This window comes from Notolepis coatsorum (assembly GCF_963971535.1).
Source record: "Notolepis coatsorum genome assembly, chromosome: 8".
In the NCBI taxonomy this organism is placed as follows: Eukaryota; Metazoa; Chordata; class Actinopteri; order Aulopiformes; family Paralepididae; genus Notolepis; species Notolepis coatsorum.
The window spans coordinates 139173748-139190954 of NC_140172.1; the positions used below are offsets into that span (position 1 = coordinate 139173748).

Here is a 17207-nt window from a genome sequence, read left to right on the forward strand (position 1 = left end):
TTAAGCCTTTCTGGAAGGTGTATTTTCCTAGATTTTTACTATGTTAGTGAACATGCCCAGAGGTACCAGAATCAGTTGAGAAATCCTTTGCACCATATTCTCAATTTGAGATATAGCCATTTTAATATCTCCACCGCCATCTGGAAATGGCGGCTTTCGGGGGGGTCGATTTTGGTCGACTTTTAGTATGTTATTTAGCACGCCCAATACTATCGGAATCCATCGAAAAACCTTTTGTATCAATTTTTTTTGGGTTAAGTGCTTTTTTTTAATAGATTGACTCGCCTAGTTGTCTTGTGTAGTGTTTGGTGAATGTATTGTATATTTTCACGTTCTCTGTGTACAGTACTTCACTCTCCTTCCATTTTGGTTGAAGACAGGTGAACTCACCTGCTGCATTTTTATAGTGCTTAAACCTGATTGTGTATCTACAATTAAGCAATGGTGTGTTTGTGCATCTGATGGCTGTGTTTAACCAATAGGCTCATATGTGTGGTAATTTGACATTCTGTGTCTAATGTAATGCAAGTGTGTTTAGTGTTTTGCAAATCACTGTGTGTATTGTTTTGCAAAAAGTGAGGCTGACATTGTAGGGGTGCAAATCTGGGCCTATATTTTGCTCCTTGAGTGTAAGGTTTTGATAATTGTGTAATACTTTTGATTTGAGTGTTTATGCAATTGAAGAAAACTGTAAAGACTAGAGATGAACTGTTTATTTATTTTGTACATAGGCTGTGCATATGTTTGTTTGTTTGTTTGTTTATTTGCTTATGTGTATGATTCTTAACTGTGTTTTTATTTTGTTATTGGTGTATATGTGTATGTATGTACAGTATATGTATATATATTATATATATATTTATGTATATATATGTGTATATATGTATATTTGTACTCCTGTTGGGGCTTCTTGGACCAGATCAGTGTTTTATCTGGCTAAATAAATAAGAAACTGATGATTTGGTCCTGTTAACTTTGAATTTTCTATGGGGACTGCCCTGATCCCTCTCATGGACCTGGACCTCACTTTGAGAACCTCTAATGATTCTAGTTATTCAGTATTCATCTCTAATTACTCTAAAACTGCGTATTTCTGTGTTAAAAAAAAAAAAAAAAAAAAAAAGGGGGGGGGGGCTGACCCCCCCCGGGCTGAAGTCCCCAATGTTTTCTAACCCTAAAAACGCCCCTGCTGTATTGTACCCATTCTGCAATCTGTTAATAAAATGTATGTTCAATCAATCAACACAGTACATACAGTAACATAGGCTACCACTAGGTGGCAGTGAGATCCTGTCACACCACCTGTGAAGTTTTGGGTCATTGCATATCGCGCTGTCTGTCCCTGTTGTGTTGCCGTACTCACTCTCTCTGCTGAGGGACGTCAGGGTAGGTGGTTCAGTTTGAAATATAGCTCCTTATTTCACTAGTTTCTGCTAAATGTAACTCATTTAAGTTTTAACTTGTAATACACGATGATTAACGTTCATTTTATTACATGGTTTTATGGCATTTGTGCTAATTTGACCACTAGTAGTTTTATAGGTACGTTAAATGTCGCAATGATTGCTACGGCCATTCCATGCAGATTCCATTCTCTCTGTTGTCGGAGTTATTATAATATATATATATATATATAACTTATTCTGGTGAAAAAACTGCATTGTTTAATATTGTACATGTAGGTATGAGTTATTCTGGTGAACAAACTAATGAATAGTTTAATATTGTACATACTGTGTATGAGTTATTCTGGTGAACAAACTAATGAATTGTTTAATATTGTACATGTAGGTATGCAAGATGTGCAGTGACCAGAAGACTCCAACGGTGTTGTTTTATGCGTCTTCTGCAGGTATGTGGCTCCATGCATATTGTATGTTTATCAATGTAAATGAATTTACCTGCTAACTGATTGAATGATTGAAAATTGTATTAACAGATTGCAGAATGGGTACAATACAGTACAGCTCAATACACACAATTGTTAAGGGGATGCAAACCAGAGAAAGACTTTCGTCTTGTTTACATCAGGGTCCCCCATTTTCAATTCATCATGACATATATGACAGATACAGATAGACAGTACTGCTACATCTATACATTTATGACATACCAGATTTACAAATACAGTACTGTTTTTGATACAAAAAGTGTCTAAAAAAGAGTATATACATTTGACGAAGAAACTGTACATTGGAGGAGGTTGGTAGGTGGGAGGTGAGGGGTGGAGGGGGTAACTGTACATTGGATTATCGACTAAACCTTACTTGGTCCCAAGAAGAGGGTGTCGTGTATTATTGGGTTTAATAGGACATTTATTGTACATTGGAGGGGGTTGCGTTAGGACATTTACATGGGCCAGTTTCGAATTGCAGTCTCTGGTAGGTGCTCTTTGAGAGTGGTTTTGATAGTCTATCAGATAATCTATGCACTGTGGCATTTCCTGCTATGTTCAGCAGGTTGCGCTAGTTTACCATTTCTGTTTTAAGTAATGTTTTGATTTTATTTTGGTTTAGTGTAAGAGTTGAATTGTATAAAGCTCCCAGCCATACAAATATCTAGACTGTAGCTTATGGGTTAGGACAGTGCTTCTCAAACTTTTTCTGTCAGGCCCCCCTTTGGCGGACCAAAATATTTTGGGCCCCCTCGCCCCAACAAAATAGTCATGAAATGGGCCATGTTTAAATGTATTGAAATAACACCAATATCGTGACCTTTCAAATTGTGCAACCACTGTACAACTGTGCAATTGTGCAACAACATAACAATACAGTCCAATACACACTCAAAGACTGCTTTTAAAAAAAATAGAGACATCTTGTAACATTGCAATACAATTCAATGGACACTCAAGACTGCTTTTTCAAAAAATAGAGACATCTTGTAACATTGCAATACAATTCAAGGACACTGCTTTAAAAAAAAATAGATAGAAAACTTTGTGAAAAACGTGTGAAAACTTGTGAAAGAACTTTGCAATTTGTGCAAAAGAGAAAATGTAAGTAAATTATGTGAGTCATCACAGCATTAGTGGCTGCAATGAGCCTGTTTTGCACTGCACATCTTTTCAAAACGAGGTTGCAGGCTTGATACTGCCACTCTCAAGTCATGCTCAATGTTGAGCTTAGACCTGTGCTTTGTCTTCAGTGAAGCAACAGCTGAAAATCCAATCTCACAGAGATAGGATGTGGCGAAGGGAAGAAGGATGCCCACAGCCCTCTGCCCTATGAGTGGATGCTCCCTCTCCACACCAAGCCAGAATTCACTCAGTGTCTGAGCATCCATTGCGCGTTTGGCGAGACCCCCTTGATGTGCGCCTGTAGCCCCCTCCTTTTCCCTGCCATGGCCTGCCCACCGTCAGAGCAAAAGCCCACACAGTTCTCCCATTTCAGTCCATGTTCTGTCAGGTAACTGTCAATCATTTTGAAGAGCTCATCAGCTGTCGCTCTGTTTTTGACATATTTGCAAAACAGCAGATCTTCACTCAGTGACTGGGAATTTACAAAGCGAACATAGGAAATAAGCAAACAGTCTTTATTGCTGTTAAGGCAACACGCATGTCATCTTCAAGGCTCAACTTGGCCCTATATTTTGTTTTCAGAGCTGTCATGGATGAAAAGCCAGCTTCACACAGATACTGTATGTGGTGCTGAATGGTATCAACACCTTAACTGCTGCATCATGAGATACTTGGTACTCAGCACCACACTCTGAAACTAGCTCTCCAGGTGGTATCAGATGAGATTTCAAAGAGTTCTTCCAAGAGTTTGGATGGAGATGTGTCAGGAAGCTTTGTCTCAATGTTGTCTGTAAAGTTTTTTTTTATCCAGAGTAACTTGGTGATCCTTTTCTGTGTTTTATTAAATAATGATTTTCAGATTTTGAGAAATGGTATTTTCATGGAGAACAGTGCAGCTGCAACAGATAGCACTTTAGTGACAATTGTCTGTATTCCAAAAAAAATCTTAATTTTTATTTATTTTTTTAATGAATCTCAAGGCCCCCCCTGTCATGCCTCTGCGCCCCCCCCTGGGGGGCGCGCCCCCCACTTTGAGAAACACTGGGTTAGGAGTTAGGTGTGGAGTGATCTTTTTTGTACGCATGCTGAAATTCAGAGTTGAGTTTGTTAGTGTGTTGAAACCTGGTCAAACACAATTCTTTCCATGAGTTTGCTAAGCACTGGAAGAATGCTGATAGGACGGCTATTAGCACCTGAAAACATGTCCTTCTTGTTTTTGGGTAGTGGAATAACTTTTGCAGCTTTCCATGCCAATTGACATACACCTTTCAGTAAGCTTAGATACAAAATATGGCATATGGGTACTGGGTAGTACAATAGAGCCAGAAACCATACCCAAGAGTTTCCCATCTAATAATAATAATAATTCATTTTATTTATATAGCGCTTCTCAATGACCCGAAGTCGCTGATCCTAATCCTGATGGTTTTTCAACATTTACACTACTAAGAAATGCTTCTACTTTATTCACATGCACAGTTTGAAAGTCAAACTCACAATCTTTATTTCTCATTAGTTGGTCATTAATCAATTGTTTTGAAAGATTGTTATCTCACTTTTTAGTTTCTCTATCTTCCCAACAAAAAAACCATTAAAGTAGTTTGCAATATTTAGAGGTTTAGTAATAAAGGCACTGCCTGACTCTATAAAGGAGGGTGTGTTGTCCCCTGATCTGCCCATTAGCTCATTTAATGTTTTCCACAGTGTCTTTCCATCATGTTTAATTTAATTTATCCTATTTTGATAAAACATACTTTTCTTTTTCCTATTTATTTATAAAGTAAATGTTATTGAGGCATTACAAAAGAACAGAGCAGTTCTGTATCTCTGCTGAGGGTATGCAAGATGTGCAGTGACCAGAAGACTACAAATATGTTGTTTTATGTGTCTTCTGCAGCTGAGGGACAATACATGTCAAAAAGCAGTTCAGAGTCACTCTTCTGTCTCTGACTGAATGAGAACCGTTACATAAAGTCATCTACTAATCTAGCAGTCTTACCTCTATGTAAAGTCATAAAGGTAAGACTGCTCGTTTACTAGTAGATGACTTTACATAGAGGTAAGACTGCTAGTTTACTAGTAGATGACTTTACATATAGGTAAGACTGCTAGTTTACTAGTAGATGACTTTACATAGAGGTAAGACTGCTAGTTTACTAGTAGATGACTTTACATAGAGGTAAGACTGCTAGTTTACTAGTAGATGACTTTTACATAGAGGTAAGACTGCTAGTTTACTAGTAGATGACTTTACATAGAGGTAAGACTGAGTTTACTAGTAGATGACTTTACATAGAGGTAAGACTGCTAGTTTACTAGTAGATGACTTTACATAGAGGTAAGACTGCTAGTTTACTAGTAGATGACTTTACATAGAGGTAAGACTGAGTTTACTAGTACCGTAGATGACTTTACATAGAGGTAAGACTGCTAGTTTACTAGTAGATTACTTTACATAGAGGTAAAACTGCTAGTTTACTAGTAGATGACTTTACATAGAGGTAAGACTGCTAGTTTACTAGTAGATGACTTTACATAGAGGTAAGACTGCTAGTTTACTAGTAGATGACTTTACATAGAGGTAAGACTGCTAGTTTACTAGTAGATGACTTTACATTAGGGATGTCCGATATTATCGGCCTACCGATATTATCGGCCGATATCGGCATTAAAATGTGATATCGGAAAATATCGGTATCGGTTTTACATTTTTTTTACATTTCTATAATCTTTATTTACCCAGGCAAGCAAGTAAGAACAAATTCTGATTTAATTTATTGTCAAAAGTATGCATAATGTTGTGTTAATTCCACAACAAGAGATATGTAATGTTAATTACCTGAAATTATTCAAATTTTTTGGGGGGGAAACCCTGCATATATCGGTTGATATCGGTATTGGAAATTAAGAGTTGGACAATATCGGTATATCGGTATCGGTAAAAAAGCCAATATCGAGCATCTCTACTTTACATAGAGGTAGGGCTGAGCCCGAACGTTCGGACCTTCGTTTGTTAGGTTGACATTTTAATCTTAATTAATGGGTTTGAGGCGGCTGATTGGCGCAGTGGGCAATGCGCTCGCCACTAGCGCAGGAGACGCTAGTATCGAGCCCAGCTCTCGGCGTTGCTACCGACTTGGCCGGTCGTCATACTAACACAATTGGCAGTGTTAGAGGTGGGAAAACCGGTGGGTGGGAATTGGACGTTGTGGACAGCGACTCCTACAGGTCGGTTGGGTGACGCCGGTGCGGCGGAAACAGGAAGTAGCGGGGGCAGCGTGAGCCTCCCACGCATTACTTTTCGCCACAGAGTTCGAGCTGCTGCGGTGATGCGACAGGCTGCCTCCTCGTGTACCGGAGGGGACACGTGACGCAAGGCTTCTATCCTCACTACAGCCGACCAGTGGGAGGCATAGTCTAGCAACGTTCAAGACAGGGGAGGGAAGAATTGGATAATACGAAATATGGGATGGGAGAAAAAATAGAAAATAAGGAGAAAAAGTGGATACAAAAAAATTATATATTTAATGGGTTTGAACCAGAACCAGTCTGAACATACTGACTGAACTGTCCTGGGGCACAGGAAGAACATACTGACTGAACTGTCCTGGGGCACAGGAAGAACATGTGTGAATTCTTAAAATGGGTGGCTTTCCAATGGTGACAGCAATTACAACTATTCATGTTTTATTCTGCCTCCCTCCAGACCCCCCACAGCTCTCTGTCTGTGAAGAGGAGGTTCCCCCTGAACAGCAGGAGAGGAGCCCCAGTCTGGGTCAGGAGCAGACAGAGCTCCTACAGATTAAAGAGGAACAGGAGGAACTCTGGACCAGTCAGGAGGGAGAGCAGCTTCAAGGTCTGGAGGAGGCTGATATCATCAAGTTCACTTACAACCCTGTCTCTGTGAAGAGTGAAGATGATGAAGAGAAACCTCAGTCCTCATGGTTTAACCAAACCCAGGACCCAGAGTCCCTACAGATTAAAGAGGAACAGGAGGAACTCTGGACCAGTCAGGAGGGAGAGCAGCTTCAAGGTCTGGAGGAGGCTGATATCATCAAGTTCACTTACAACCCTGTCTCTGTGAAGAGTGAAGATGATGAAGAGAAACCTCAGTCCTCATGGTTTAACCAAACCCAGGACCCAGAGTCCCTACAGATTAAAGAGGAACAGGAGGAACTCTGGACCAGTCAGGAGGGAGAGCAGCTTCGAGGTCTGGAGGAGGCTGATATCATCAAGTTCACTTACAACCCTGTCCCTGTGAAGAGTGAAGATGATGAAGAGAAACCTCAGTCCTCATGGTTTAACCAAACCCAGACTGAGGAAAACAGAGAGACAGAGCCTCTAGCCAGCACCTCAACAGAACAGATGAAAACAGAACCTGATGGAGAGAACTGTGGTTTATCAGAACCAGTCAGTAACTTAGATCTAGCTTGTGATTTAGAACCAACTACAGATGGCCAGCTCCTCTCTTCAGGCTGTTCTGGAACTGATACTGATGACAGTGATGATTGGCTGGAGACGAGTGAACCTCATCCTGGTTTAAACTCACTGACATCAAAGAAGACGCAGAGAAACGAAGCACAGAGTTGGTCTAACAGCAACCAGTTCAAGAGCTCTGTGGTTTCATCCCATGAGGTGAAATTATCAAACCAAATACCATGTGAGACCTGGAGCTGTAAAGTGTGTGGGAAATGTTTTCCTAAAAGGAATGCTTTAATGCCCCATCTTAAAGCCCATTCTAGTGACTGTGGTTTGTGTGGAAAACATTTAGAACCCACAGAGAGCTTGAAACTTCACCTTCAAACTCACAGGGCAATGAGGGCATGTACTGTTTGTGGCAAGAAATATACTGCCATTACAGACTTTGAAGTACATATGAGAATCCATACTGGGGAAAAGCCCTATAGTTGCACACTGTGTCCTAAAAGATTTAGTAGTAAAGCATCCCTAAAAGTACATATAAGATGCCATATAATTGGGAAAAGAACTATAGTTGCACAATCTGTGATAAAATATTTGGTGCAAAACGTGACTTAAAAGTACATATCAGAACTCATACTCGGGGGGGGGGGGGGGGGGGGGAATTTTGTTGTGAAGTTTGTGGGAAAAGATTTAATCGGAAGGCATATATAAAGACACATGAGGATTCACACCAGAGCAGAAACAAACTCACGTCCCTCCCTCATCTAGTTTACGTTCAACCCCGTCCCTGTTAACACTTTGAGTGCCAGCGACGACATTTCTCGTTAGTTCATGCCAACCGTTGAGTGCCAGCCGACGAGAAATCTCGTTTTTAATCGTTATTTTTTTTATTAGCGATTTCCATTCATATTTCATCAATCTAGGCTCACGTTACCACTGGGACTGGCTTTGAGCTCGAACAGGGAAAATACCGACCCCTATCGTCTCTCCGGATGGTATTGCACCCATTGGGAATGGACTGAATGAAATGGATTGTAAAAAAAAGACTCCGGATTCCACATTTTACTTATCAGGCATTGTAAGGGCCATATGAGTGTTTTTGTTATGGATTATTATTATTATTAGTATTATTATTATTATTATCATTATTATTATTATTTCCAATAGAAGGATATGATTTATGGGAATGTTATGATTTATCTGTATAGCCAATTGAATGTTCTCAGTTGTATTGTGGTGGTTCACGTGACAGGTGAATCCGCCACGGCGCAGCTGATGACATAAATAGGTAATGGGAATCAGCTGGGTGGTGTAGCCGGGGAAGCATACGGTTTTCTAACCGCTTTGGAAACACTTTGAATAGTCTTAGAAACGCTTTGAACAATTAGAACCACGCTTATAGGAACAACTAGGATCGCTTTGATCACCTCTCCCATGTAACTATATCTTTTCTAAATAAATCGGATATCTGTGGTATCTGATAACGGAACTCAAGGTGTGGAGACTATTCTTTGGATGGAGCGCGTACGGATCACCTCCCCGGTTGCCAGTAGAAGCGGACCCAGGAAGAGGCCACTACAGGCATGTAACCGGAGACGATCCCAGTCATTGCCCACCCTCAGAACAGCGTGGAATATGTCTTTCGACCACCTAGCGTTGGATCAATAAACGCGATCGATATTTGGAATGGCGATCAGGAATTGGAATAATCTTTTTGGAGAACATCTGATCTGAGGTAAGGAATACATTTTACCAGTATTGGGATAATCAGAGCTTTTTTCACCTATATATCACAGGGCTGTACACTGCAACGAGATGATCGCAAATTGCCCCTTAATTTGGCCCGTGCGAGTGGAAAATAATATTTGGGAGCAAGGTTGCGAGTAGTGATTTCAACCCTTTATTCGCATTTCACTCCTAAATTAATCCATACAAATTGGATAAAAAAGAAATAGTAAAACATTAGCCTACAACCAGGGCTGTACAGTGCGACATAATGTTGCGGTTGTAATTTAATTAGACAGACCAGCGCAGACCTTTAATAACTTGCAATTTAATTGACACGAGCAATGGGCTAATGTTAGCTGCTAACCAAGTTATCTATTAGGACTATGCTAACTAGCTAGCGTTAGCTGCTAACCCTGGGAAATGCTCAAAGCGGACTCCACAACACTAGTTCCATTCGTGAGGAAAGGGGGTGGGTTATATTGACAACGCTTGACAACAAGTTTAAACATAACTTCATATTTATTGGTTATTCGATTCTGTATATCATCCCGTTTCCATCTCCGTGTGTTAAACTCTTCCTGTTTACATTCGAGTGTGACGTCATCACCTATGGCAGCTTAGACGATCAAAACGTGAACCTAGAACAAAACCCGAGGGGGGGGGGGGGCTGGCTCTCGTTCGTTCTCGCCCCCTCTCTCTCGCTCTCTCTCTACATTCAATGATTTAAAGTAGCCAAACGTTACAGTATAAATACTAACTGGATAGTTGATGATATAAACATTTAATTTCATTATCTGAAATATTCTAAAATCATTAAGTCTGCTATAAGCCATTATCCCTTTGTGTGTGATTATTATTTTCTCACAGTGGCGTGTATATATATATATACATATGTGTGTGTGTGTTTGGCTAAAGTGGATAGAAAACACAGTACTGTTAAGGCACCCAAGAGTTTTTATATAAATGGTCTTGGATGTAAATACATTTTCAGTAGACTACTCTTAGTACATTTTCATTAAATTATTTTTTAAAGCATCTTCATGGTTTAATAATGCAAACATATTTTGCAGGGACTTATTATAATCATCATATTGGCGTGACTGTATGCATCAAAGGGTTAAATTAAGCATTTTTAAGTGCTTTAGAGGAAATGTCAAAATATCGCGATATCATTTAGAGGCCATATCGCCCAGCCCTACTATAATGGTAAAATTTGCCCCTAAAAAATATTCTTTGCCCCAAAATTTCTCATTTAGGGGCAAGTGTGCCCCTAGTGAAAAAGCTTAGCGTACAGCCCTGTATCAGCGTGTCCCATATGTGGGTGGCTGTGAGTGTGTGTGTGCTGATCAGGAAATAAGAGAATCGATTTTTCAGCCCGCTTCTATAGCGTGCATAAGTACACATATACTATCGATAATCTAGCGTTTATTTGAAAACGATTCATAAATAGGCCGAAAAATGACAACGTGTTTTGTGTATTCCAGTAAAGCGCGATTCCTGCAAAATCTATTTTTTTTCTGAAAGTTAAAAAAAACGAGTATAATTGTATAAAACGGAAATGAACTGATGAAAAAACAATCCGTTTCGACAATGTTGACTGCAAACAAGTCATTGATAAGCGACGGGCGTATTAGACACATAGCCATAATTTAAGATATAGTTTATGCGTTCGCAAATGTGATCGCTCTCCTATTGACTACAGTGCCGGCACTCAATCGCTATCTTTGGCTCCCCCTGCTGGCACAGAAAGTGTTAAGAGTGAACATGATGATGACAATGGTGAAGAGAAACCTCAGTCCTCATGGTTTAACCAAACCCAGAAATAACAAATTATAAAAAATAAAAAAAAACAAAGAGTACAACATCTTAAATTTAAAGGGGTACTATCTCATAAATGGCCTTTCCCAGTATTCAGCACCGTTTCCCGGCCGTGTGGCCCTATATTAATAAAACGTATGTCTCTAATTCTCATAAAGGCGTATTCTTCCAATTCACCTCACAACATTCACCCTCACCGAACTGAGTCATCTCAAAATGTGCATATCAGTGATGTCAGAGATTTCCCAGCTGCATAACAATGTGGCAGTTGCCACCGGGCCACACAGTGGTTGGAGCCCAGCCTCAAAACGGCCTAAGGTCCTGAGGTAGAAAAACGCTGCTTTTGAGTACCCAAATAGAAATACAAAACAATGAACCTTCTTGAAAAACAAAAACCTACAGAGGTGTTCCATAGACTCACAGGAACCGTGCAAAAGTGCCCAAATAGTGAAGAAATAGCAAAATAGCTCCCCCCCAATAAAATCCCCCCAGTTAAAGTCAAGAGGACAACACAAAAGACAAAACAGACAAGACATTTCCTCCTCCCCCTCCCACGAGACCGCCGGACTCCCCCGGACAAGCACCCCAACCCCGCTCAGCCGCACACGGCGGTTCTGACCTTTTCAGCTGCCGCGACCCACAGTTCAATCCCAGCCTGCCCCACCCCAATCACCCGCGCCGTGGATATCTCAAGATAAATCACATCCATCAGTGTTAGGGACCAGTTAATCACTGTGAGCTTCTCAGGCTCCTTCCATCTCAATGCTATCAGCTTCTTCGCTGCTGTGACGCCTGCTAGGATAACCCTTTTTTGTTGTACGGACGCGGGTAGTGTTGTTATATCGTTCAGGAGTAGTGTAACAGCTGTGAATGGGATTGTTAAGCCACATAGATTTGAAAGTTTAGCATTGAGGAATACTAACCGGTTTGTGCCCAACAAGTAGTTGCTGGTTATTAAAAATTGGAGAGTCCAGGTGCCATGGGCATTTAACCGCACACGACTTCTGTACATTACGCCATGTTTGGATCACGTGAGTTATGATCGGTCCATATCTTAGTCGGCATTTTGAAATAGGGATAGTGGAGTATACTACATCCTGTAATCTTAGCGGTGAGACCGCCGCCGCTTCTAAGGAGCGCCAAGATACAGCATCTACAGGGTCTAGCCAGCACATCAGAGGTCTCAGTGAAAAGGACCAGAAATAAAGCTTAAAATCAGGGATTGCGAGGCCCCCATCTTGTTTCCTACGTTGAGTGGGTAGCTCTTTTGATTCTCGGGCGTTTGTTATTCCAGATAAACTTAGATATCATCGATTGTACCTTGCGCTAGTGGTCTATTGGAGGGGGCAGGGGGAGCATTGAGCTAACAAAATGTATCCTAGGCAGGACGTTCATTTTGATTATGGAAGCCCGGGCTTGTAAGGAGTTAGGAAGGGACGACCATCTATCTAGATCCTGGTGTATTTTATTTTATTTTATTATTTTATTTTATTTTTATTTTTAAGTACCTGTGAAGTTGTATTTAGTAGTTCGACTTAGTGTGGGGAATATCTCTATGCCTAAGTATTTAAAATGTTCCACTATGGGGATATCAGCTGGTAGTCGCACCGCCTTGGCCAGCTCATTAAGAGGTAGGCAGGCTGATTTGTTCCAGTTAATGTTAAAGCCTGACAATTTACCAAAGTCGTCGATTGTTTCCAGTAATTTTGTGGCCGACTGGGAGGGGTCATTCATAAAAATCAGTAGGTCATCTGCATAGAGAGCAATTTTGTGTGGTGTATTATTGATCATTATGGGGACGATGTCCTCTGATTGCCTAATAAATTGGGCCAGTGGTTCGAGGGAAAGCGCGAATAGTCCTAGGCTCAGAGGACAACCTTGTCTAGAAGATCTGGAGACTGGAAAAAGTGTGGAACAGTTTTTGCCTGTCAGTATCATCGCCGACGGCGAGGCATACAGGACTTTAATCATATGAATAAAACTCTTTCCAAGTCCCATAACCTCAAGTACCTTCCACAGGTATGACCATTCTCGTCTGTCAAATGCCTTCATGGTATCCAAGGACAGAACTGTGGCCGGAGCTGTATTGTCTTTACTTATCGATTACATGTAACAGCCTCCTAAGATTATCTGCAGCCAGGCGCCCCGGGATAAAACCAGTTTGATCGCAGTGTACCAGTACCGTGATAAACTTCTGCAGGCGGCGGGCCAGTACCTTGGCAAACACTTTTAGATCGGCCCCGAGAAGACTCAAGGGCCTATAGCTACCACAGTCATTGGGATCTCTATCCTTCTTGAGAAGTAAAGAAATCAATGCCATGTTGACATCTCTTGAGAACTCCCCTTGTTCGATAGCGCAATTGATCATATCGAGCATCAATGGACCCAATTGGTCCCAGAAAGCTAAATATACCTCGGGTGGAATCCCATCCCAGCCTGGTGCCTTATCCCTTTGCATTTCAGCAATCGTCTCCCTAAGTTCCATAAGAGTGATTGGTTTCCCCAGTTCCTTAGCCTCTTCCTCAGAAATGTGGGGTATCTCAAGCCCGCTAATGAACGATTCAAATTTAGAATTATCGAAATTAACCTCTGAGCTATATAACTGAGTAAAACTCTTTAAAAGTGTTGTTGATCTTTTTCGAATCAGTAGTGAATGTTCCCTGTCGCGTCTTGATCGAAGGAATATCCGAGAAATGATCATTCGAGCGTATTTTCATTGCCAGTAGATGGCTAGGCCTGGAACCGTGAAAGTAGTAATTTTGCCTTGTCCTATGTATCAAGAACTCAGACTGTTGTTTAAGTATGGAGTTTTTTTCTTTCTTGACTATCTTGCGTTGTATGTTTAGTCGTTCATTATAGTTAGCTTGCAAAGATGCGTATAGGTCTGCGTATAATGTTTCCAGTCCTTCTAGTTTTTTTGACCGGGATTTACGCAAATTGGAGGCAAAGTGTGACATGACCCCTGATAAATCCCTTCAATGCGTTCCACAGGATCCTAGGGTCTTCGACTGTGCCGACGTTGATCTGCAAGAATTCAACTAGTTTACTCCTGAACTCAGTACAGAAATCATCGCTTTTTAATAAGGTTGAGTTAAAACGCCATCTGGGAGCTCTCGTGGAGAGCTTGCCAAAGGTTGCTATAAGGGAAATCCCCTTGTGGTCCGAGAGAGCTAGGGGAACCAATGAGACGTCGAAACTATCAAAAATATTAGGGGACGCGAATGCATAGTCTATTCGAGAGAAGGTTTTGTGTCTGGCTGACAGGTGAGAGTAATCCTTGAGGGTGGGATTGGATATGCGCCAGAGGTCTGCGAGCCCCGTGTCCTGGGCCCACATCCTGAGGGCCTTAGAGGACTGTTTTTGGTCACGTGTTTCAGTGGACCCGGACCTATCCATCTCCGCATCCCAGCACGCATTAAAATCGCCACCCACAATGAGAGCGTATCCAGTAAGTTCCAACATATTCCTTGTGATTGTTTTATAGAACGCTGAATCAAATGTGTTAGGGGCATACAATGCGATTATTGCTATCTTCCTATGAGAAAACTCAACTTCTGCTATAGTAATCCTTCCCTCAGTGTCCGACCACACATCCAGGACTTTGATATCAAGGTTACGTCTTGTAACTATAACGACTCCTTTTGTCTTATTGTCGGCTGAGGATGAGGAGATAACATGATATTGTCGATTTGCTAGCCTTGATACATCACTCACCAATAAGTGCGTCTCACTAAGAAGTATCACAATGTCGATACTTCTTCTCTTCAATAACCAAAGGACACTGGTACGCTTGTGTGAGGTGTTAAGACCTGCGTTCCAAATTAAAATATTCAATTTAGCCATGGTCGAATTTGTCTAATTGCGTAGAGAACATACCAGTGCAGCCAGGCTGAGGACAGAGGCGCTGATCCAGGCGGGCCCAGACGGTCAATCCCATGAGTTCAGAGGAGGAACAATTACACACATATAGGACAACAGTACAGAAAACACAGAAAAATACCACCCCAGTTACAACCCCCCCTACTTCTACTCTATACACGAACCCACCCATCCTAATATTAACCTTCCTATACCCACTCTCCAATCCCCTCCCTATGCTCCATCCACTAAGGATGGTCATCTTCCTATCGTTTCCCACTGGAATCATGGATCCAATAAGACGCTCTTCACTCCGACCCCCTCTCTAGATAAAACCCTGATTAAACCCCCCACTAGTCCAAGAAACAAAAATAAAAATAAAGTTATTGGTCAAGGTGCAAGCATTTCACCGTCCCTCTGGTCAGGCACATAGGCTGGAATGACAAAATCCTATATAAGAATAGGAGTAAACACCTTCATTAACTCGGAGGTAGTAATAAGCTATACCTGACACAACCTGTTATTATATATTATATATATATAACCGACATTCAATGACCGGAGCCTAAGGCTCAAATCCGGCCAAACCCAGTCTAAAAAAATAAAAATAAACCCTAGAAACACAACAAAACAGATCAACCGAAGGTATTACTAGTGAAAACAAACGTGAGCATTGGCCCTAATATGAGCCAACTATAAGGGAAAAATGAGCTATTATCACATGTGCGCAGGTATAGCCGCATACAAGTATCTAGGATACACATATTCATATGTGTACATAATAGGTTTACACACACTCATATACACAAGGATAAGTTATACACGTCAGGGGCACACATACATGCACATACTCACTTATAGGAAATAGGCATACACACACCTACATATACACATAGTTGAAGTATAGGCTTTCACTGACACATATGGGGGATACACATGTATATAGGAGACACACACATACGTAGCCGAGACGCACATATATATACACGTCTGAGATATACACTCACATAGGGGGCAGAGGCACACATGGATACGAGACACACACAAGAGATAGGAGTACAGTCACATACCAGGAAGATGCACACACACACATATGAGGCATGTACACATGCTTACGTGATACACGTACCCACATACATGTGTTGGAGACATGCGTGCATGCAGGTTATCATGCACAACTGCATGTGTCTGGGGCGCGTGTAGCTTTATGCCAAGCAAGCAGTGCAAAATTTTACCGTAGTGGCGTGCAGTAATGCGCCTTTCATTTTCCGCCGCCCAGCGCCCAGGTCGCGCGGAAATAGGCTGTCTATTGCCATTCTCTTTGACAAACTCTAACCTTAACCAGCTCCTTAACAGCGCCTAAACTTAACCGTTCTAACCTTAACCAACTCCGAAACAATGCCTAACCTTAACCTTAACCTTAACCATGCCTAACCTTAACCATAGAAATTATATTGCCATTCTCTTTGACAAACTCTAACCTTAACCAGCTCCTTAACAGCGCCTAAACTTAACCGTTCTAACCTTAACCAACTCCGAAACAATGCCTAACCTTAACCTTAACCTTAACCATGCCTAACCTTAACCGGCGAAAGAATACACGTTAAAAGAAATCACGTTAAAAAATATTTTCGATGGGATTCGAACTCGCCAGCAAACGAGCCATAGGATCCACAGCCATGTGGCCTTGCCAATTGAGCTATTTCTAGATACTGAATAAGGGGCGGTGACTTATATATATTGAGCTCCGCTCGTGTCGAACCAAGGCGGGATCTCATGCGCATGCGCGGGCACCTCGCGTGAGCACGCCGGCGCACGCACGCACCTGAGCGAGCACGCCGCCGCCGGTGCACGCACGGTAGCATTTGTCTAAGCGGGGCCTGAAAAGAAGGGCGCTTTACCGCACTGGCGTGCGGTGACGAATGCGGAAGCATTTTTGCACTGCTTGCTTGGCATTAAGGAAAACGCGTCTGGGGCGCTTTCTCTCACATGCAATATGGAAAAGGGTGGCATCCCGATAGAGGATGCAGCACATACCTGCTCGAAGGTAGTTCGGTATACATGCAAAGTATATATATCAGGGATGTATACGCATAATGTATAGTATAGTATGTTTCTTTTTTCGTAAGTCTTTTTTTATTTTCCATGTCAGTTGTTAATGTATTTGTATGAGTCCTTTACATGTTTTGTATGTTCTTACAAAAAAGAAAAAGGCAAATCCTGGAAATTGCATATGATGATGTGGAAAGAGATGTTTTGAATATTGGAGAGATTTGTGCAAAAAATATCAATAAAAAAAAAATTAGCTATTATTATATAATAACTCAACGCCATCCCTGTAACCAACTACTTCTGAATCTGC

At 41.4% G+C, this 17207-nt stretch overlaps 1 protein-coding gene across 1 annotated transcript; it reads left to right on the forward strand.

The window, feature by feature from the left end:
* Positions 1-1796: 1796 nt before the first annotated feature.
* LOC311232925 (uncharacterized protein) lies at positions 1797-8068 on the forward strand. The gene is made up of 2 exons (XM_084319758.1): positions 1797-1852; positions 6726-8068. The coding sequence occupies exons 1-2, from the start codon at positions 1801-1803 to the stop codon at positions 8054-8056; spliced, it is 1383 nt and encodes a 460-aa protein (XP_084175884.1). The 5' UTR covers positions 1797-1800; the 3' UTR covers positions 8057-8068.
* The last annotated feature ends 9139 nt before the right edge of the window (positions 8069-17207 follow it).